The sequence below is a fragment of the Coffea arabica genome, chromosome 6e (genome assembly GCF_036785885.1).
Source record: "Coffea arabica cultivar ET-39 chromosome 6e, Coffea Arabica ET-39 HiFi, whole genome shotgun sequence".
NCBI lineage: Eukaryota > Viridiplantae > Streptophyta > Magnoliopsida > Gentianales > Rubiaceae > Coffea > Coffea arabica.
Genome location: NC_092321.1, coordinates 58,690,324 through 58,714,957, shown reverse-complemented (window position 1 = coordinate 58,714,957; position 24,634 = coordinate 58,690,324). Strand labels below are relative to the sequence as shown.

The following is a 24,634-nucleotide window of genomic DNA, read 5'->3' as shown; positions in this document are numbered from 1 at the left end:
CATGCAGCAGCATTCTTCGTCTTTACATATAAGCCGCTTCTATTTTACTCATTCAATAGTATTTGGGACCATATGGTAATAGTGTTTCTTCCACAAATAGCTTTAGGTTACATGGTTTAAACTCTAAAATAACTCATCCTTCATCATCTTCCACTGCCGTACGTGAAAACTTTTTTGGCATTCACCAGACGAATTCCTCCTCAACTCCTACATCACATATTCCTGTGCTACCGTCGTCTCTGCCTCATTCCAAAGTAAGGCACTGCCCTGACCAGAACGATTCAAAATTGCTTCTGCTACCGTCGTCTTTTCTTGTTGAATTAAGTGGGATCGTTTTGCTACTCAATCAGCCTTTGATTGGAATTTTGATTCCTACGGCTTGATGCTAATCAAAAAGCAGAAATGTACTCTCTTACTAGTCATTTTTTGCACCATTCTCGTTCATCAATGGGTATCTTGAAAAAGATACAACCGTTTCCCCCGATCAGTATTCAATGCATGCTTCGTTTTCATTGTGATCATGTAAATTTCTCCGTTAAATTGTAAAGAATAAGCTTAGTTATGAGTTATGACAATGAGACTTGTGGGTTTTACTAATAAAAATTACAGAGTACATTGGATAAGCACCAAGATACAAGAAATTGCAGATATGTTTATTAGCAGAGCAAGAAATTTCTTGTTCAACATTCTTATATTCTGAGGTCGGAATTGAAAAAACCTTGAAACAGTTAATCTGAAAGTCCCCCGTTGTTAGTTTATTTTGTATTTTCTATCCAAAAGAACAAGGGATATCATAACCACATTTACAGAAAAGAAGCCAAATGTTAATTTCAACTGAGAATCTCTGTCTTTTCTCCTATATATGACGAAAAGCGTATTTAAGTGATGAGTTTGGTTTGCATGCCTTGAAACAGGAAGTGACGAGATATATCACAATTTTGGAAGCTCTACTTCTCAGTCCAAGATCATGCCGTCGTCTGATACACGTACTGGATATCTTCAAGGTTGCAGAGTTGTCAATGTATTAGTCCATGAACTTCCAATTCTGAGCATTATGCTAACATTAGAAACTTGGTTGCATTTCAGTGCACGGCAGCTAGTGATATGGCAAGACCACATTTTGTAATGAGTGAGATAATATTTTGATTCTTCTGTGCTTCACTCCTCAGATTCCCTTTTGCAAGCTAATTTTGTCATCCAAGCTAATTTGTTTCTCAACTAGAACATTTGTTTAATGAAGATGGCTACTGCGACCACCTGCCTCATATGATAGCGTTTTTTCATACGAGAGTGCCAGAAGAAATACGCGAGGATATTAGAGAAGGTGCCCTAACTGTTGTTGAACTCCTGTGCCGGGTAGGTTAGTATATGAGACAACTACAACCTGTATATTCATCTGATTCCAACTGTAAACTATTTCATTCAATTTGTAATGCTAGATATGCCAGAATCGTCTGGTGGATTCTCAAGAAAGAAGTGATAGATTGTATTGAGGTTGGCATGAGACATGGACGTGAGTCCTCCAAACTGGTAGGTCTCTGATTTCTGACCACATATGCCCGTGCCATTGACGAACAATTTCAAACCTTCATGTCATGTTTTGAGCAGTTTGCTCGCTTTCAGACCATCACAAGAGAGTCGAAACCATTAATTAAGTTTCTGTTGCTTGTAATGCAATCAACCGTATCTTTTATATCACAGCTTGGAATGCGGATTCTTGAAATATTACTGGAAGAGCATGCAGCAGCATTCTTCGTCTTTACATATAAGCCGCTTCTACTTTACTCATTCAATAGTATTTGGGACCATATGGTAATAGTGTTCCTTCCACAAATGGCTTTAGGTTAAATGGTTTAAACTCTAAAGTAACTCATCATTCATCATCTTCCACTGCCGTACGTGAAAATTTTTTGACATTCACCAGAAGATTCCCTCCTCAACTCCTACTTCACATATTCCTGTGCTACCATCGTCTCTGCCTCATTCCAAAGTAAGGCACTGCCCTGACCTGAACGATTCAAAATTACTTCTGCTACGGTCGTCTTTTCTTGTTGAATTAAGTGGGATCGTTTTGCTACTCAATCTGCCTTTGATTGAAATTTTGATTCTTACAACTTAATGCTAATCAAAAAGCAGAAATGTACACTCTTACTAGTCATTTTTTGCACCATTCTCGTACGACAATGGGTATCTTGAAAAAGGTACAACCGTTTCTCCCGATCAATATTCAATGCATGCTTCATTTTCTTTGTGATCATGTAAATTTCTCCGTTAAATTGTAAAGAATAAGCTTAGTTATGAGTTATGACAATGAGAGACTTGTGGGTTTTACTAATAAAAATTATAGAGTGCATTGGATAAGCACCAAGATGCAAGAAATTGCAGATATGTTTATTAGCAGAGCAAGACATTTCTTATTCAACTTTCTTATATTCTGAGGTTGGAATTGAAAGAACCTTGAAATAGTTAATCTGAAAGTCCCCCATTGTTAGTTTAGTTTGTATTTTCTATCCAAATTAACAAGGGATATCATAACCACATTTACAGAATAGAAGCCAAATATTAATTTCAACTGAGAATCTAGGAAACAAAATCTGTCTTTTCTCTTATATATGACTAAAAGCGTAATTAGGTTATGAGTTTGGTTTGCATGCCTTGAAACAGGAAGTGACGAGATATATCGCAATATTGGAATCTCTCATTCTCTGTCCAAGATCGTGCCATCGTCTGATGCATGCACCGGATATCTTCAAGGTAGAAGATTTGTCAATGTATTAGTCCATCAAATTCCAATTCTGAGCATTACGCTAACATTAGTAACTTGGTTGCATTTTAGTGCACGACAGCTAGTGATATGACAAGACCACATTTTTTAATGAGTGAGATAACAATTTGATTCTTTTGTGCTTCACTCCTCAGATTCCCATCTGCAAGCTAATTTTGCCATCCAAGCTAATTTGTTCCTCAGTTAGAATATTTGTTTAATGCAGATGGCTGTTACGACCACCTGCCTCGTATGATAGCGTGTTTTCATACGAGAGTGCCAGAAGAAATACGTTTGGATATTCGAGAAGGTGCCCTACCTGTTGTTGAACTCCTGTGCCAGGTACATCAGTATATGAGACAACTACAACCTGTATATTCATCTGATTCCAACTGCAAACTATTTCTTTCAATTTCAAAGGCTAGAGATGCCAGAATCGTATGGTGGATTCTCAAGAAAGAAGTGATAGATTGTATTGAGGTTGGCATGAGACATGGACGTGAGTCCTCCAAACTGGTGAGCCTCTGATTTCTGACCGCATATGCTCGGGCCATTAACGAGCAATTTCAATCATGTCATGTTTTGAGCAGTTTGCTCGCTTTCAGATGATCACAAGAGAGTCGAAGGCATTCATTAAGTTTCTCTTGCTTGTAATGCAATCAACCGTATCTTCTATATCACAGCTTGGAACGCTGATTCTTGAAGTATTACTGGAAGAGCATGCAGCAGCATTCTACGTCTTTACCTATAAACCGCTTTTACTTTACTCATTCAATAGTATTTGGGACCAAATGGTAGTAGTGTTCCTTCCATAAATGGCTTTAGGTTACATGGTTTAAACTCTAAAGCAACTCATCCTTCATCATCTTCCAATGCCATACGTGAAGTCTTTTTTGGCATTCACCAGAAGAATCCCTCCTCAACTCCTACTTCGCATATTCATGTGCTACTGTTGTCTCTGCCTCATTCCAAAGTAAGGCACTGCCCTGACCTGAACTATCCAAAATTGCTTCTGCTACCGTCGTTTTTTCTTATTGAATTAAGTAGGATCGTTTTGCTACTCAATATGCTTTTGATTGGAATTTAGATTCTTACAACTTGATGCTAATCAAAAAGCAGAAATGTACTATCTTACTAGTCATTTTTTGCTCCATTCTCATACGACAATGGGTATCTTGAAAAAGGTACAACCATTTCCCCGGATCAGTATTCAATGCATGATTCATTTTCTTTGTGATCATGTAAATTTCTCCGTTAAATTGTAAAGAATAAGCTCAGTTATGAGTTATGACAAAGAGACTTGTAGGTTTTACTAATAAAAATTACAGAGTACATTGGGCAAGCACCAAGATGCAAGAAATTGCAGATATGTTATTAGCAGAGCAAGAGATTTCTTGTTCAGCTTTCTTATACTCTGATGATGGAATTGAAAGAATCTTGAAACAGTTAATCTGAAAGTCCCCCATTGTTAGTTTAGTTTGTATTTTCTATCCAAATGAACAAGGGATATCATGACCACATTTGCAGAATAGAAGCCAAATATTAATTTCAACTGAGAATCTAGGAAACCAAAATCTGTCTGTTCTCTTATATATGACTAAAAGCGTAATTAGGTGATGAGTTTGGTTTGCATGCCTTGAAACAGGAAGTGACGAGATATATCGCAATATTGGAAGCTCTCATTCTCTGTCCAAGATCGTGCCATCGTCTGATGCATGTACTGGATATCTTCAAGGTAGCAGATTTGTCAATGTACTAGTCCATCAAATTCCAATTCTGAGCATTACGCTAACATTAGTAACTTGGTTGCATTTTAGTGCACGACAGCTAGTGATATGACAAGACCACATTTTTTAATGAGTGAGATAACAATTTGATTTTTCTGTGCTTCACTCCTCAGATTCCCATCTGCAAGCTAATTTTGCCATCCAAGCTAATTTGTTCCTCAGTTAGAATATTTGTTTAATGCAGATGGCTATTGCGACCACCTGCCTCGTATGATAGCATTTTTTCATACGAGAGTGCCAGAAGAAATACGTGAGGATATTCGAGAAGGTGTCCTACCTGTTGTTGAACTCCTATGCCAGGTACATCAGTATATGAGACAACTACAACCTGTGCATTCATCTGATTCCAACTGCAAACTATTTCTTTCAATTTCAAAGGCTAGAGATGCCAGAATCATCTGGTGGATTCTCAAGAAAGAAGTGATAGATTGTATTGAGGTTGGCATGAGACATGGACGTGAGTCCTCCAAACTAGTGAGCCTCTGATTTCTGACCGCATATGCTCGGGCCATTAACGAGCAATTTCAATCATGTCATGTTTTGAGCAGTTTGCTCACTTTCAGAAGATCACAAGAGAGTCGAAGGCATTCATTAAGTTTCTCTTGCTTGTAATGCAATCAACCGTATCATCTATATCACAGCTTGGAACGCTGATTCTTGAAGTATTACTGGAAGAGCATGCAGCAGCATTCTACGTCTTTACGTATAAGCCGGTTTTACTTTACTCATTCAATAGTATTTAGGACCATATGGTAGTAGTGTTCCTTCCATAAATGACTTTAGGTTACATGGTTTAAACTCTAAAGTAACTCATCCTTCATCATCTTCCACTGCCGTACGTGAAGACTTTTTTGGCATTCACCAGAAGAATCCCTCCTCAACTCCTACTTCACATATTCATGTGCTACTATTGTCTCTGCCTCATTCCAATGTAAGGCACTGCCCTGACCTGAACGATTCAAAATTGCTTCTGCTACCGTCATTTTTTCTTGTTGAATTAAGTGGGATCATTTTGCTACTCAATCTGCTTTTGATTGGAATTTTGATTCTTACAACTTGATGCTAATTAAAAAGCAGAAATGTACTCTCTTACTAGTCATTTTTTGCACCATTCTCGTACGACAATGGGTATCTTGAAAAAGGTACAACCATTTCCCCCGATCAGTATTCAATGCATGCTTCATTTTCTTTGTGATCATGTAAATTTCTCCGTTAAATTGTAAAGAATAAGCTTAGTTATGTGTTATGACAATGAGACTTGTGGGTTTTACTGATAAAAATTACAGAATACATTGGATAAGCACCAAGATGCAAGAAATTGCAGATATGTTTATTAGCAGAGCAAGAGATTTCTTGTTCAGCTTTCTTATACTCTGAGGATGGAATTGAAAGAACCTTGAAACAGTTAATCTGAAAGTCCCCCATTGTTAGTTTAGTTTGTATTTTCTATCCAAATGAACAAGGGATATCATGACTACATTTGCAGAATAGAAGCCAAATATTAATTTCAATTGAGAATCTAGGAAACCAAAATCTGTCTTTTCTCTTATATATGACCAAAAGCGTAATTAGATGATGAGTTTGGTTTGCATGCCTTGAAACAGGAAGTGACGAGATTTATCGCAATGTTGGAAGCTCTCATTCTTAATCCAAGATTATGCCGTCGTCTGATGCATGTACTGGATATCTTCAAGGTTTCAGAGTTGTCAATGTATTTGTCCATCAACTTCCAATTCTGAGCATTACGCTAACATTAGTAACTTGGTTGCATTTTAGTGCACGGCAGCTAGTGATATGACAAGACCACATTTTTTAATGAGTGAGATAACAATTTGATTCTTCTGTGCTTCACTCCTCAGATTCCCATCTGCAAGCTAATTTTGCCATCCAAGCTAATTTGTTCCTCAGTTAGAATATTTGTTTAATGCAGATGGCTATTGCGACCACCTGCCTCGTATGATAGCCTTTTTTCATACGAGAGTGCCAGAAGAAATACGTGAGGATATTCGAGAAGGTGCCCTACCTGTTGTTGAACTCCAGTGCCAGGTACATCAGTATATGAGACAACTACAACCTGTATATTCATCTGATTCCAACTGCAAACTATTTCTTTCAATTTCAAAGGCTAGAGATGCCAGAATCGTCTGGTGGATTCTCAAGAAAGAAGTGATAGATTGTATTGAGGTTGGCGTGAGACATGGACGTGAGTCCTCCAAACTGGTGAGCCTCTGATTTCTGACCGCATATGCTCGTGCCATTAACGAGCAATTTCAAACCTTCATGTCATGTTTTGCTCAGTTTGGTATCAGTGCCATACCAAAGATATTGATTGTTTTGAAAAATATCTTGTCTTAAATTTCTAAAGTATGCATTCATGTTAAGTATCTCATTTCTAAATTTATCTTAGCATTGGTAAGACTTCGAAGCTTTGTAAGTCGGTTGGTAAGTCCAGGATAGGATGTTCCATGCTTAGGCTCAGTTGTTTCTGATAAGATAAAAAATTAAATAAGATATTAAACATGACCGCATTCCTTAGACAATTAAAGATAGGATCTAGTTCAAAACAACCAAGTATAGTTCAAAGTCATGAATATCATATGCCCGTAAAATAATTCAGATTGGACTATTCTTGAAGAAAAAATAGAACATATTTACAGAATAGGACCCTTAGATTTCAAAACAGCTTTATCAGTTAAAACTCATGAAGAAACGATTTCTATTCAAGAAGAATATCAATCAATTCCATTGTTGAATCATAATACAATTCAAAAGTATCTTAGTAAAGACTACAGATATATTCATATAGGGTTAATTCAAGTTGCGGTAAAACCCTTATTCCATTTAGGAGTAGATGCACCTATATATCTAGCTTTAAGAGACACTAGACTCAAAAGATATAAAACATCACTTTTATCTATGATTCAAACAAATGTATGCAATGGACCCATTTATTTTAATTGTGCTCCAAATTTTTTAGTAGATTTAACAGATCCACATGTTTTGAACTCAGTCATATTAGATATTCATTTACAAGGAGATGAATTTGAAAAACATACAAAGAATTTTGCTGTAATTTATAGAATGTATTATAGACCATTATCCTTACAATTAAATCCTAAATTCATTATGACTCCAACTTTAAAAGAAGAAACAACACTATTACAAGTTGATGCAGACAAACCTACTACTTATACTCCAAAAAGATTGAAATGGAATGAAATTACTATACCTAGTGAATTTATGATTCAAAATCCACAAGCACCAAGAAGTATAGAACAAACAAATCCGGAAGATATTATAGAAGAACCTGATGGAAAAGTTTTACTAAGATTTTATTCATTTAGAGAAAGACCTTCCACTTCAAGCCATTCTTGAATACCAGCTAGAAGATCTAGTTATGAATCAATTGATACAAATTTTCCTGTAGAAAGTACTTCAACATTCAAATTTAAAACTCCTGTTCCAGAGGTAATTAATCAAAATCAATCAGATTATTCTCCAACACACTCTCAGATGAAAGGAGAAATAAATGTAATAATTAAGGAATATAAAATAAATCATAAATATTTACAAGAAGACTTTGATGATGAAGAAAATAAAGAAAAAATAATTTGGTTTTCTCAATTATCGTCTGAATGTAAAGAAAAATTAATAATAGAATGGAAAAATGAATTAGAAACTAGAAAGTTTGATTTTCCTTTCTTTACTTGGTTATCATTCTATATTTCAAAAATAGGAATAAATGATGTATATAATACTCCTCAAATAAATGTTCAAACTAATTTATATAAAAAATGGAAATTAAAAGACGATCAAGTAATAATGTCAATTCATCCTCCATTACAAGAAGTAAAAATTAATATAGGACAAGGAGAAATAATTGCATCCCCTTTCAAAAAAGGCCGAGAAGCTGAAGCAAGTAGTAGTAATAATAATGTAAATTTAGATGACATTAAAAAATTATATCAGCAAAATAATTATACAAATCAAATTCTTCATACTATATCACAACATATAGAAGTAATAAGTACTAAGGTAGATAGTATTAAAAAACCAGTTACTAATTTTCCTAACGATATTTCAGCACCTCATTTTCAACCTAGAAGTTTAACAAGAGAAAGAGAACAAGAATTAATTCAAAGTGTTAATACTCAAAGAATAAACAATATAGATAATATATTGAATAGAATATCTCAAACATTGCAAAGTTTAACAACAGAAGCTCAAATTCAAGCTCCTAGAATAAGTACATTAGATAATATAATAAATCAAGAAATATCATCAGAAGAATTAGATTATTCAGGAAGTGATGAAGATATAATTTCACCAATAGAAGATCAATTTAAAGAAGAAGGAAATAATCAAATAAATAAAATAAGAAGAAGAAAACCTTTTAGGAGAAATAAAAAAGATTGGCAAATGGTAAGTACTAGAAATTATTATCCAAGATCAAGTCCTCCAGATATTCAATATGAGGAAAGATCAAAATTCCACACTACTAAATATGACGGAGATTCAATTTTTGAATGGAATATAGATGGAAGAGCAGAATATGAAGTATTAAACACTTTATAAGAAATGGGAATGGCTAGACTAGTTTATAAGCTTAAAAATATTCAAGAAAGAAACGTAGCAACCTTGTTAGTATCAGGATTCACAGGACAATTGAAAAATTGGTGGGATAATACTTTAACACTTCAAGATAAATTATCAATATTAGACCATACTCAAGAAATTGAAGATGATCAAGGTAACATTCAAGTTCAATCAGATGCTGTAGAATTTCTAATTGTAACAATAGTAATGTATTTTGTAGGAAATCCAAAAGAAGAATTAAATGCTAATAAAACATTTTTAACAAATTTAAGATGTCCGACTTTGTCAGATTTTAGATGGTATAAAGATATGGTTTTAACCAATGTATTAAGAAAACCAAATTGTAATGCTTCATTTTGGAAAGAAAGATTTATTACAGGATTACCAAGTTTATTTTCACAAAGAATAATGGATAATTTACAAAAAGAAATAGGAACAGATGTTATTTCATTTGAAAATATTACTTTTGGCTAATTATTTGCTTTTGTGAAAAAAGAAGGATTAATATTATGTTCAGAGTTAAAACTCCAAATCAAGTATGGTTCCAAAACAAAAGAAGTAGGATCATTTTGTGAAGCATTTGGTATAAAAAGAATAAAATCACCATCAGCATATAAAAAGAAAAGTAAAAAGGATAAAAAATATAAAAAATATAAAAGATCTAATAAGGATGAAAAATATGAGAAAAAGAAAAAATTTTATAAAAAGAAAATTGTTTGTTATAAATGTGGGAAAGTAGGACATAAGGCGAATAAATGCAAATTGAAAGAAAAATTAAATGAAATTTGTGTAGAAGAAGAAGATATAAAAAATAAATTAATAAATTTATTAATAAACGAAAAGGAACAAAGTACTGAAGATGATTATTACAATGATATAACTAGTTCTGAAAGTGAAGAAGATTGTAATTGTTCAAGTAATCCAAAATACATAAATGTAATAACAAAGAAGGAAGATAAAGAATTTTTATTAGATATAAAAGAAAAAATTGATTATCCTTTAGCTAAAAAAGAATATTTAGAAAGATTAAAAAGTTTAATCATACAAGAAGACAAGATGCCCAAAATAATTGAACCGTTTAGTATTTCAAAACTATTAGATAAATATCCTAATATAAACAATATGAAAAAAGAAACTACTAAAGATCTTCAAACGGAAATCAATAATTTAAAGAATCAAGTAAAACAATTACAAAAAGAAATTATAGAATTAAAAACTAAAGATTTAGAAATAGAAGCAAAAATGGCATTAATAGAAAATCAACCTTCTACTTCAAAAGCATTAACTACAGAAGAAATAGTTATTTCAGAAAAACCAATAGATGAAAAATAATATTTAAATACAATAGAGAAAATAACATTTCAAAAATGGTATGCTTTAGTTACAATAACAGTAGAAGATTTCAAAGAAACTTATGTAGCTCTATTAGATAGTGGAGCAGATTCAAGCTGTATAGAAGAAGGAATAATTCCCACTAAATATTGTGAAAGAACAAATGAAACATTAATGGTAGCAAATGGAGAAAATCTAGATGTAAAATATAAATTTACAAAAGGCTCAATATGTAATAATAACTATTGTATTAGACATAATTTTATAATTGTAAAAAATATAAGTAATTACATAATATTAGGAACACCCTTTTTAATTCAAATATATCCATTCTCAGTAGGACATGAAGGAATTTCTACTAATATCATGGGAAAGACTATTACTTTTAAATTTTTGACTCCAATAAAACAAAGAAAATTACAAATGTTACAATCATCCTCTATTTATAAAACAATAAATACTATTACTAAAGTAAAACAACATATAAACTATATAAAGGAAGAAAAATCTTATTTAAAAATTGAAGAACAATTAAAAGAAACAAAAATGCAAAAAAGAATTTCTGAATTAGAAGAATTAATTAAAAAAGAAGTTTGTGCAGATATTTCGAATGCTTTTTGGGATAGAAAACAACATATAATACAATTACCCTATGAAAAAGATTTTAATGAGAAAAATATTCCAACTAAAGCAAGACCTATACAAATGAATAGCGAATTATTAGAATTTTGTAAAAAAGAAATACAGACATTAATGGATAAGGGATTAATAACACCTTCAAAGTCACCATGGAGTTGTGCAGCCTTGTATGTTATGAATCAAGTTGAAAAAGAAAGAGGAGTTCCAAGATTGGTAATTAATTGTAAACCATTAAATAAGTATTACAATGGATTAGATATCCAATTCCAAATAAAAAGGATTTATTGAATAGATTATATAATGCAAAGATATTTTTAAAATTCGATTTAAAATCAGGATATTGGCAGATAATAATAGCTCCTGAAGATAGATATAAAACAGCATTCACAACACCTTTTGGTCATTATGAATGGAAAGTGATGCCATTTGGATTAAAAAATGCGCCTTCAGAATTTCAAAATATAATGAATGATATATTCAACCCTTATAGTTCATTTAGTATAGTCTATATTGATGATGTATTAATATTTTCAGAATCATTAGAACAACATTTTAGACATTTAAATATATTCTTAAAAATAGTTAAGAAAAATGGATTAGTTGTTTCAGCATCTAAAATGAAATTATTTCAAACCAAAATAAGATTTTTAGAACATAATATAAATAAAGGAACAATAAAACCAATAAATAGAGCTTTAGAATTTGCAAATAAATTTCCAGATGTCGCGCCCCATTTTTTGATAAAATAAATAAATGGTTTAAAAAATGTATTTTTTGATTCAATTTGTGATTTGGAAAATGAATTGTGATTTAAAAGAAAAATGGGTCTAAATGGGGGTTTGAGAATGCGACGATTTGACCCAAAATTATAGTTTAAAAAGGGTTTTTTGAAATAAAAAATCGGAGTCGCCACTTGGTAATGAGTTAAGGTGTACCAAGTCACCTAAAAATGAATTTTTAAAGAAAAATAGGAAAAAGTAGTAAGAAACCCCTTTTAAACGACTCCTAGTCCACGTAAACCAACGAAAAAGGTTCGGGAGTCACATTTGACGAAGGGGAAGGCAAGGATAAAATCCAAGGCACCCCTTCGACCTAGCCAAGGCTAGTTGCTTGATTTAATCAAAGATTTTCTTGTTTTAATCAAAGAATTTATTACATTTGGATGTACTACATGAATGCAAACCCTAGACCTAGGGGTATTGGGGGAAATTTCTCTTCAAAGGTTGAGTGGTGCCAATCACATTAATTGTGAAGCCCAATGACGATCCTTTGAAGAAGTCACGAATAATGCGAGTGGGATGCAAATGAATGGAATGCATGTATGCAATGTGAGGACATGAGTTTTGAAAAAGTAATAAAAAAACAATAAATATGTAAAGGAAAATGTGCACGTGAGTGGGCAAGGTACGGTATGTGAAATGATAATATGAAGTGCATGTGTGCAAGTGATGATAAAAGTGTTCGTGTGCAAGTGAAGAAACATAAAGGTGCACGTGTGCAAAATGGAACAAAAGTGTTCGGAATGAAAAGTGAAAGTGTAATGATAGAGTGGATTTAGAATGCATGAGCCTAGGGAATGCATGCATATTGGGTACGGGGAGACCTAAATCGTGACTCAATTTACCCTTTTATAGAGGGAATACAAGCGTGCTAAGGCTTAGAAAAAGCCACACTCGTCTATATCCCATATTTAAGGGGACTCTCAAGCAAATGAACCCTATAACTAGCATGAAATGCAAAAATCCTAAAATGGAGGGAAAAGGGGGTCGAGGGGCATGCAAAATGATAAAACTAAAAGAATGCATGACATGTAATGAACATGCAAACATGTACTAACGAGGGGAAATCCCTAAGGGTCTAGCGTTGGACTAGCCCATTCTATGAATTCCGACTAGCGTTGGACTAGTGGAAACGTACATTCGTCCATCACATTCATTCATGACCATGGAAAGCGAGTAGACATGCCAAACACTTATAAACACATAGCACATAACACTTAGCATGCTCAACTAGATGCAAGAACCTAATTAAAGCAAGTAACACATAACACATAGGCAATTAAAGCCCTAACTATTACATTTGCTAGCTAGGCACACGTCTTCGATAGGTCTTCATTGAATGCTCCTCCAAGCCCTATCTATTACAAGCCAAGAGGTGTACACATACCCCATAAAGAAGAACTTAAATAAAAGCAAAAGTAAATGAAATGAAAGAACTAAAGAAAGGCAATGAAAGCAAATAGTCATGTAATTTCCACGTAACACGTTGGATCACATAGAAGAGACACAAAAAGGGATAAAAGAAAATATACCGCCCCCTTTGAATGGTGACCAAATGAAAGAAAAATGGCTTCAAAACAATAAAAAAGGTCAAGGTACCACTTTAATTGAGAAAAATTAAAAGAAAATGGAAACAACCGTCAAATTGAATCACTCGAAGCATTCCAAGGAAAGTAAACTACTCGTACTTAACCAATTAAGACAAACAAAAACCCAATTGGAAAAAAATTAAAGAGGTCTAAAGGGCCAATTTATTACTATTATAAACACTAAGGAACTAAAAAAACATAAAATAAAATTAAGAATCTAAGGTGAAACTTACCAAATCAAACTAGAAAATTCACAAAAAGGTAAACGAGGAGCAATTTACTAGTAGCTAAACAACCAAATGCCAAAGAATCCAAAAAAAATCAAATTAACTACAAGTCTAGGAAAAAGAAATTATTAGACCCTTCAAATTCATTCTACAATCCCTTAAGTATCTACCCAAAACAAATCAAGATGTATTAAAGAGGAAATGGCATGTTAGGAGGACAAAATTAATTAAGTTTCCAATTAATTGGGCCATGGAAGCATTAGATGGAAGCCAAGGGGTTGGAGTGCGATTTTTGAAAGTCATTTTCATGCAAAAGCCATGCAATCACGTAGAAGAAACTTTCTCTGCAACAAATTTCATTTCCAGCCGTGGCTTCTTTCCATTCTACCATGCAAACACAATCCAACAAACAAAAAAACTTGTAAGGAGATCAAACATTCTTCCCCCTCTTCGGAACGCAAAAATCCAGAAAACAAGAATATTCAAATGCTAAAACAAAATCCAGCAACTTTGACTTGTTCTTCCTATTTCATGCTGCAAAAACTGAAAACTAGCAAGGTAGACAACTAAACCAGTTTTGGTGAATTGCTGCATTACCGAGTTGCTCAAATGCACTCCTAGCACAATTAAAAATTCAGCCAATCGATCCAAGCTTCAACATTAAATCAAAGACAAGCGTAACTCAACAGGCCAACAACTCCAAATACAAATTCTGGCAGCCTCTCATGCGAAGAAAAATGAAAAAAAAAACTTTCTTATAATCTGCTGCAAATTTGTGGCTTACTCTTTGTACAGACCATCCATGAGCTCAAATCAAAACATAATGAGGCAAATATCGCATGTTACCCACTAGTATACCCCAAGACATAAACCATTTAACATGCTCAAACAAGCAAAATATAGTTCGGTGACTGCTAAAAAAAACAAAGTGCAGCAGCAATTTCCAGCCGCAATCTTTCGCATTTTTATCATGCAAACAAATTCATCAACCCAGAAATTATTGACCCAATTTAAAACATGAAATTTTGGGTGCAAGATTAAGATGGCAAATCTGGTTTTGATCATCAACAAAGGAAGGAAATTCATTATCCATCAATAATAAAAGAAGCAAATCTGGCTTTGTGCACCTTCAGCCGCAGCTTTTCTTGCATTTCAACATACAAATGTGTTCACCATATATCAGAGTTTTAACTACCAATCACCAACTAAACTTGTAACTTCATTGTAGCATTGAAACAAGAAAATGGAGCTAATCATCAAAGGTAGAAAGAAAACTAAACAGCACAAGAATGAAACAGAAAAAAAACGCAGCAAGCTTTCTGCAATTCGGCACTTTACAAAATCCAGCTTTCAAACACAATCAAATCCAAACACAAGGCTTTAAACTAGGCAGCAAACCATCATCCAAACAAATAGAAAAAAAAAACTGAGCAAAATCCAGTGCAAATACAAATAAAATACGTTCAGCAAGTTGAAAAATCTGGAACATATAAAACTGATTTGGCAAGTTGAAATGCATTTTCCAGCAAGTACTTGGGCATGAATCCGAATTTACCTCGGTTAAATCATTGTGTTAAGTACCCAAAACTAACATGCAAGGCTACTTAATGAAATTACTATCATTTCTAGTTCAGATCAAGTTCGGACAGCAACTATAAACATCCACAAATCCAGAAATTCTGTTCGCCATCCTTGGATGAACTTGCATGTAGCCGTTCACTATTTCATTTTTTTTTTTTTTTTTGCTTAGCCGGACCAATAAACTTCCTGCAAAGCTTAATCATCTAATTTTAATTAGTCAAACACCTAACCAAGTGAAAATCAACCACTTTCCAGCAAATTTCATGCTAAAATACCCATGCAATTTCCAAAACAACTTCAACGGCTAAACTGGAAAAATTGTTTCAGCAATCCATCAACTTCCATTAAAATTTCCAGCCATGCAACCGAAATTCAGGCCACGTAGTTCACATGCAACATCAAATAAGAAACTATCTATCAGGTTGAGTCCAAAATTAAGCTCAGATCATCACAGCTAGCAAATTAAAAACCGAAACTTCCAGCTCAAGCTCTCGGCAGCTTCACTTCCTTCTCAAACAGATTTTTCTATGATTTAACCTATCATCTAACCACACAATCCCACATGCATGCTTATAGTCAGCTTCATCAACCCATAAACAACTCATCTAAGTTCAGAAATTACCTTAGCTTGAAGCCTAAAACACACGACTAGCAGCTGCAAATCCTCCACTCTCGGCTGTCCAGAATTGCAGTCCGCAACTCTCCCTCTCCCTGGCTCAAACTTGCGGCTGGATTGGAGGAAGTTTGACTCTCGGTTCTCTCTCTCCCTCTCTCGGTTGGTCTTGAAGTGAGGCTGGAAGATAAGCTAAGTCCTCACCTCTCTCTCTCTCGTCGTTATTTCCAAAGAAGCTGATCACTTCACAGCTCCCGGCATAGGAACAATTGAAAAAATAAAATGTTATGGTGAGTGATAATGATTGTAGTGAACTGGCAATGATATAGCGTAGTGGGATGTATATATTGAGGTATTGGGAGTGGAGTGGAGTGGAGTGGAGTCGGCAATAACAATGGAAGGTGCTAGGTTGAGAAGTGGAAAATGGAGCCGGCAGAAATAGAATTGTGATTTTTTGATTTTTTTTTTTTTTTTTTTTTTTTTTTTGATTTATTGAATAGAAACTAAATCTAAATAAACTAGAATCCACAAAGCACAATTTTCCATTTTTCATCAATTTCCTCTTTTCTTTTCTTTTCTTTTTTCACAAATTTTACGTTAAAACTTAAAACTAAAACTAAAACTAAAACGTGAACAAAATTAATATGACAAATAATTAGCAAATAAAAGACAAATAAAAAGGTAACAACTAAAATGCAGACAATCTAAAACAAAATCATGAATTAGATGCAACATACAAATTATTTAAAAATTTGGTGTCTACAGTTTGCCCCTCTTTGTTTGAGTTTTGAAAAAACTTGAGACAAAGAAGTAGACACCAAATACTTACCTGTGTTATTCGGCTGCAGAATGATTTGAACGGACAGGACTTTTAAAAAAACGGGACTGACCCGAACAAGGAATTTAAAACGGGACTGACCCGAACAGGAATTTAAAACGGGACTAAAACGGGACTGGCCCGAACAGGAATTTAAAACGGGACCCGAACAGGAATTTAAAACGGGACTGGCCCGAACAGGAATTTTAAAACGGGACTGACCCGAACAGGGATTTAAAACGGGACTGGCCCGAACAGGAATTTAAAACGGGACTGGCCCGAACAGGGATTTAAAACGGGACTGGCCCGAACAGGAATTTAAAACGGGACTGGCCCGAACAGGAATTTTAAAACGGGACTGGCCCGAACAGGGATTTAAAACGGGACTGGCCCCAGGAATTTAAAACTGGACTGGCCCGAACAGGAACAGGAATTTAAAACTGGACTGGCCCGAACAGGAATTTAAAACGGGACTGACCCGAACAAGGATTTAAAAGGGGACTTCACTGGGGAAGTTTAAACAATGAATTGAGTTTTTTTTTTTTTTTTTTTTTTTTTTACCTGAGAATATTTCAACTTTTGTACCAAGAGGGAAATTTGGATTTCTGTGACTGAAACGATAGCTGATGCTGTTTCTTATGATCGAGTCTTGCAAATAACATCGATCCTTGTTTACTGGGAAGCTTTTGTCTGACATCGGTTTAGGTGCCAAAAAGAGAGTGGCTGCTTTTGTTTGTAAATGCAACATTCCTGCAAAAAAAGAAGAAATAATGGGCTTGCCACCATTATTTGATCCGGTTTGCCTTGAGAGTCGTGTAAACATGAGTCTTGTGATGCTTTTATTTCGGCTCGGCGGCGTCTGCCTTAAACCTTTCAATTTCTGAGACTGATAAAATGCAGATTTACCACGTCACCCAATCCAGGTGGTAGCTTTGTTGTATGTTACTCCCTGTAACTGATGATTGAATCCCCTATTTTTGCACAAACCTCAGGGTTTATCATTCATTTGAATTTAATGGTGAAAGAATGATGCATGAAAATTAGTATATGCAAGATGATTTCCTATGTTAGGCAAAGATGAGCATGCAAAAGAATGTAGACAATCATAAGCATTCACACACAAATAATTTGAGAATAACCAAGAGGTTTATAAAGATACATTTTGCAAAAGAATATTTGTAAAGAACAAATACAAATTTAACCAACGAATATCATATTCAAAACTTTGGATATTTTCTCTTCGGAATCCGATATTGGCAGAAGTATCACAAATATGAGGAAAACCCCAAATGAACCAGGTCACCGGCTGTTCCTTCTTGAGCTTGTCTGTTGAGAAAACCTACCTTGGCGCCCTTTCGGGTTTTCACCAAGGTTGCCCCCACCCTTTTTGTTGTTTTTTTTTTTTCTTTCTTTTTTCTTTCGAGGCGCCCTTTCGGGTTTTCACCTAGAGAACCATGAAATATCTCGACCATTATCGACTCAGAAATATGAATTGAAGATTTCTGGCATCAGTAGAATGCATTTCCCTTGTGAGATTAGGCGAAAGCATTATAGACATCACCTGCCAGTTGATTAACAAATTTCCTAATAGAAATGCAGCAAGTGATGAAAACCAGGACTTTGGGCTTTTGTAATGAGGTCCGGTGGGGTGTTTTTCAAGAAAGGTTAAGGCTTGAAAGCAGATTTGATACGAGGGGTGAAATAACTTGAGATTGCACCCTTTTGAAAACAACTCCGAAACTGAGGAAAATTTGCCCCAGTTTGATCAGATTTTCTCTCTTTGCATTTTTCATTGTATTTTCCTCACTTTTTGCATTTTTCTTTGAAAACTAAATTTGCCCCAGTATAGGGTTTTCTTCTTTTTTTTTTTTTTTTTTTTTTCGAAACAAATTTACCCCAGTGTGGGGTTTGCAATTCTCAAGGGTTATCAAACGAAATTTGTCAATTCTGATGGCTCAAAGGGGACAAGTAGAGATAAAATGTTTTTAGTGTAAAAGAAGATGGCCTGACTTGCATTTCGCCATTTGCATGAATTTCTAAAGAAAATTTGCATGATCAAATGAAAAACTTTTTGCACATATCTGAGTTGATGGGTTGAGGGAAAACCCGTCCATCCATTTCCGCCAAAATAAGAGCTCCGCCAGGTAATACCTTTTGGATAATGAACGGCCCTTGCCAATTTGGAGCGAACTTGCCTTTAGCTTCATCTTGCATTGACAAAATTCGCTTCAGTACCTTATCACCTTCTTCAAATGCCCGCCGATGGACTTTTTTGTTGTAAGCTCGGGCCACACGTTTTTGATAGCATTGCCCATGACAGATAGCATTGAATCGCTTCTCATCTATCAAAGTCAATTGCTCATGGCGCTGCTTGATCCAATCGGCCTCCTCCAATTTAGCTTCCATAAGGATTCGTAGCGACGGAATTTCAACCTCAGCTGGTAATACAGCTTCCATCCCATACATAAGTGAATATGGCGTTGCCCCAGTCGATGTCCGAATAGAAGTCCGGTACGCCATCAATGCATAAGGCAACTTTTCATGCCAATCGCGATGCTTTTCTGTCATTTTGCGGATAATTTTCTTCAGATTCTTATTTGCGGCTTCTACAGCTCCATTCATCTGAGGCCTATAAATGGCAGAATTGCGGTGTTTGATTTTGAACTGCTCACATAGTCCATCTACCATGTCATTGTTCAGATTCTTGGCATTGTCCGTGATAAGCGTTTCGGGTACTCCAAAGCGACAGATGATGTGATCTCTCAGGAAATTGGCCACTACCTTCTTCGTGACATGTTTGAATGACTCTGCTTCAACCCATTTGGTAAAGTACTCGATCGCCACCAATATAAATCGATGTCCATTTGAAGCGGGAGGATCGATTGTACCAATCACGTCCATACCCCACATTGAACAGGGCCATGGGGCGGTCATGCTATGCAGTTCAGTGGGTGGAGCGCGTATAATGTCACCGTGCATTTGGCATTTTATACATCCCCGGACAAAATCTATACAATCATGCTCCATAGTAAGCCAGAAGTATCCGGTTCTCATGATTTTCTTCGCTAGCAAATGGCCATTCATGTGAGGTCCACAAACGCCACTATGCACTTCTTTCATCATATATTGAGCTTCATCCTCATCAATGCACCTTAAAAGGTTCAAATCTGAGGTTCTTTTGTATAACACTTCTCCATTTAAGAAAAATTTTGAAGCCATTCTACGCAGAAAATTCTTGTCCTTTGTCTTAGCATGCAGAGGGTAAGATCCTGTTTTGAGAAACTCCTTAAGATCATTATACCACGGAACATTGTCGGAGGACTTGTCTACAACCCAACAGTGGGCAGGTTTGTCTTGAAGTTGAATCGGAATTGGCTCGATCCTCAATTCATCAGGATATTGGATCATAGAAGCTAAAGTGGCCAAAGCATCGGCAAATGCGTTTCGGGCACGTGGAAGATGTCTGAACTCCAAATTTCGAAATTGCTTGGCCAGAGTAAGCAGACTGCAATGGTAGGGCAGAATTTTTGAATCTTTGGTTATCCACTGTTTCAAGGTTTGATGTACAAGCAAATCTGAATCGCTGAAAGCTATCAACTCTTTGATTTCCATTTCCAAAGCCATTTTGAGACCAAAAATGCAAGCTTCATATTCAGCCATGTTGTTTGTGCAGGCAAATTGCAATTTGGCAGCGGCAGGGTAATGTTTCCCTTCGGGTGAAACCAGAACAGCTCCAATTCCAACTCCGAGGGAATTCGAAGCTCCATCGAAGAAAAGCCTCCATTCAGGGCTTTGTTCACTCATATCATCTGTAGCGCCTACGAATAAAACTTTCTCATCAGGGAAATAAGTATGAAGTGGCTGATAATCATCATCCCTTGGATTTTCCGCCAGATGATCAGCTATAGCTTGCCCCTTGACCGCCTTTTGTGAAGTGAAAACAATGTCGAACTCTGATAGAATTATCTGCCATTTGGCCAGGCGTCCGGTTAACATCGGCTTCTCCAAAAGAAACTTCAGAGGATCAGATCGGGAAATAAGATAAGTGGTATGGCTCAACAAGTAGTGTCTCAACTTTTGAGCCGCCCAGGCCAATGCACAACAGCTTTTCTCAATGAATGAATAATTAGCTTCGTACTGTGTGAACTTCTTACTTAGATAGTAAATGGCTTGTTCTTTCCTCCCAGAGTCATCGTGCTGACCTAGAACACACCCTACTGCTCCATCGAGTACAGATAAATACATAATCAAAGGTCGGCCCAGTTTGGGTGGCACTAAAACTGGTGGATGCAACAAATAATCTTTAATCTTGTCGAAAGCCTGTTGGCACTCCTCATTCCAATACAACGGCACATTCTTTCTCAATAATTTGAACAACGGCTCGCATGTGGCAGTTAGTTGGCCGATGAACCTCCCAATGAAATTGATCTTCCCTAAGAAGCTTTTCACGTCCTTCTGAGTTTTCGGCACTGGCATATCTCGAATTGCTTTGATTTTCGCCGGATCTATTTCTATGCCCTTCTTGCTAACAATGAATCCCAACAGCTTACCCGCAGGTGCTCCAAAGGCGCATTTCGCAGGATTTAACTTCAAATTGTACTTCCGCAATCTTTCGAATAACTTCTTCAAATCAACCAAATGGTCCTCTGCCCTCTTAGACTTGATTATGATGTCATCCACGTAGACCTCCATCTCCCGGTGGATCATATCATGAAATAAGGTTGTCATGGTCCTCTGATACGTTGCTCCTGCATTCTTTAAACCGAAAGGCATGACTCGGTAGCAAAAGGTACCCCAAGGGGTAATGAAAGCAGTTTTCTCCCTATCCTCTTCTGCCATCAAAATTTGGTGGTAGCCAGCAAAACAATCGCAAAAGGATTCAATCTCATGTCCGGCAGTATTGTCTAAGAGAATGTGAATGTTTGGTAGAGGGAAATCATCTTTAGGACTGGCTTTATTAAGGTCTCTATAATCAACGCAAACTCGCACCTCTCCATTCTTTTTTGGAACAGGGACTGGATTTGAAAGCCAAATTGGGTAATGGGAAACAATGATAATGTTGGTTTTGAGTTGTTTTTCAATTTGCTCTTTTATTTTGAGGCTCATATCGGGTTTGAACTTTCTGGGTTTTTGCTTTACGGGTGGAAAAGAAGGGTCTGTGGGTAACCTATGCACTACCACGTCAGTTGAAATGCCAGTCATATCATCATAGGACCATGCAAAGACATCTTGGAACATAGTCAAAAATTCAAGCATCTCCTTTTTCTGCCTCTCATTCAAATGAATACTAATTTGCACCTCCTTAACTTCATCCTCAGTGCCAATGTTAACCTTTTCTGTTTCTTCCAGGTTCGGTTTTGGTTTTTCCTCATATTGTTCAAGGTCCTTTGCAAAAGAATCGAATACCTCCTCATTATCACTCTCGCTTTGGAGTTCGGATTCACAGACCTCCAAGTCATGAGTGATATAGAGATTGCCGTTATTGAATTCCAGAATTGTGATATCCAAAGGGTCAAATAATTTTATTTTTGGCCATCTGAAAGAATTAACGAATGTGGGATAATAAGCAAATAAGCATACAACAAACAAATGGTCAAGCAATACAACGAAGATATAAACAAATGAATAAACAAAACAACATGACAAGAACAACTTGTACATTTTCATAAAACCTTTGATTGAAAGCAAATGGAAATGAAAACTTAACAATATTTACATGCGAAAATGTTAGTCAAAAAGTAAAATTGTTTTCATTGGCTATTTACAGATGCAACTTTTCATGAATTCACATGAATGATAAACCCCTTTCAGTTTACCGAAACTCCTTCCGAACGGGCAGGAACTCGGCTGTCCAATTGGGAATTGATCCTTCGGGGATGTCAGGAAATTCAGCTTCGCCTGGAACACTATCTTCAAATGTTGCCCCAACGAACAATTGGGCCAAACTAGCTTCAATTTCGTCAACTGGGTTGATTTCTGACATGATCACCTCGGCTGGTCGTGGGAAAGTATAATGCAGGGGTGGAATGTCAAGAGCCCTTTGCCTTCCTTCTTTCTCCGCTTTCTTGCGCTCCTTCATTTCTCTGATATCCTTAGCAGTCGGTCGGAAACCCAAACCAAACGAATCATTTTTCTCCACAATCTCCACTGGCTTTAAAATTCCTTGCAGATCTCGTCCCAGCCCTTTGTCAAATTCATAGCCTCCACGGATCATCTCCTTAGCCATCATGACACTGGCCCTTGATAGAGCTTGCTCCTCCTTTGTTATCCAACTGACGGAGACAATATCAGATGTGCTATGAGGGGTCACTGTGGAGCTTCGGCTACCCTCTTCTTTGGACTCGGAATCGATGATTACAAGGCAATCCTCTTCGGCAAATATAGTTATCAGCTTGTCATTTACTACAAATTTCAACAACTGATGTAATGAAGAAGGCACCGCCCCAGACTTGTGAATCCATGGCCTGCCAAGCAAAACGTTGTAAACACTAGGAAAGTGCATGACTTGGCAGGTTATTTGAAACTGGGCGGGTCCCATTTCAACTACTAAATCCACTTCTCCTATTGGCTCTCTTTGTGCTCCATCAAAACCTCGAACTATGGTCCCTGAAGGCCTCAGCTTGATGTCTTGCAATCCCAGCTTTTCCAAGGTGCTCCAAGGACAGATATTAAGCGCGGATCCATTATCAATCAAAACCTTCGGCAGCCTTTTCCCATTGCACCTAACAACTATGTACAGGGCCTTGTTATGTCCAATGCCTTCCGCCGGCAATTCATCGTCAGAAAAAGTAATTTGCTTGGTGAATAACACACTCCCAACCACGTGCGAAAAATTATCAACAGAAATGTCCCTAGGGATTTGAGCTTTAGTCAATACCTCGATCAACGCATCCCTATGCACATCTGAAGAAAAAAGTAAATCCAACATGGATATCTGGGCAGGTGACTTGCTTAGCTTCTCAATCACATTGTATTCACTTCTCTGGAGCCTTTTAAGAAAATCCAAGGCTTCCTTCTCAGTGATTGTTGGTTTGGCGGGTGGCTCGGAATTATTTGCTTGAATCGGAATGGTAGCTTCAAATGGACTTACGATTTTCCCTGATCTGGTGACCACTGACACTTCTTCCTTCGCGATTGACTTTTCCCCAATCTGTACAGTAGGTTCATTGTAATTCCATGGCACTTGTTGCAGACTCAGAACAGGCTCCTGCTTCGGGAATTCGATGATTACTGGCTCCAAAGCCTCACTCTCCGCTGGCGTGAGATCCAAAACAAAGGGCTTTTCGTCCTCTTCAAATGGCAATTCTATGACAAAGGGTTGGTCTGTGACCCCAAACACTTCAGCTTCCCTTGTCAATTCTTTGACCGGTTCCACATACTCCGTATCATCCAGAATAACCCCAATGATATTGGCATGTTCCGGTAAAGGGTTCCTATTTACGTTCGGCCCTTGCGCCTCCCTTTTCCGGATTACAATCTCCCCGGCTTCAACCATATCTTGGATTTTATGCTTAAGCGCCTTGCAATCAAAGGTGGCATGTCCGGGGGCCCCAGAATGATAAGCACAGACAGCTTGTGGATTATACCACGCGGGCATGCCATATGGGTAGGTAGGAGGGGGTACTGTACTAATTTTCCCGGCGGCCTTCAACTGGTCATACAATTGGTCCAGAGGCCTGCCTAAATTGGTGAATGTACGGCTAGGTGGTCGGTTGTAAGGTTCAGGAGGTTGAGGATGGTTGTAAACAGGTCTATTTGGTGGAGGAAATCTTAGGTTATATGGAGGGCGAGGTCGGTTTTGAGGTGGATTTGGTTGGGAAATTTGAAAAGGGGCTGAAAGTGGGTTAGGATAACTTGGGCGAGGTCGAGGGTGGTGGATGTTGGTGGTATATACAGGATGCGGGTTTGAG

At 36.4% G+C, this 24,634-nt stretch overlaps 1 protein-coding gene across 1 annotated transcript; it reads right to left on the bottom strand.

Moving 5' to 3' along the window:
* Window positions 1–6,472: 6,472 nt before the first annotated feature.
* On the bottom strand, window positions 6,473–24,321 carry LOC113729216 (uncharacterized). Its single transcript, XM_072056327.1, has 2 exons — window positions 22,769–24,321; window positions 6,473–6,647 (listed from the first exon to the last, which is right to left on the bottom strand). The coding sequence occupies exons 1-2, from the start codon at window positions 24,319–24,321 to the stop codon at window positions 6,473–6,475; spliced, it is 1,728 nt and encodes a 575-aa protein (XP_071912428.1).
* Window positions 24,322–24,634: the final 313 nt, after the last annotated feature.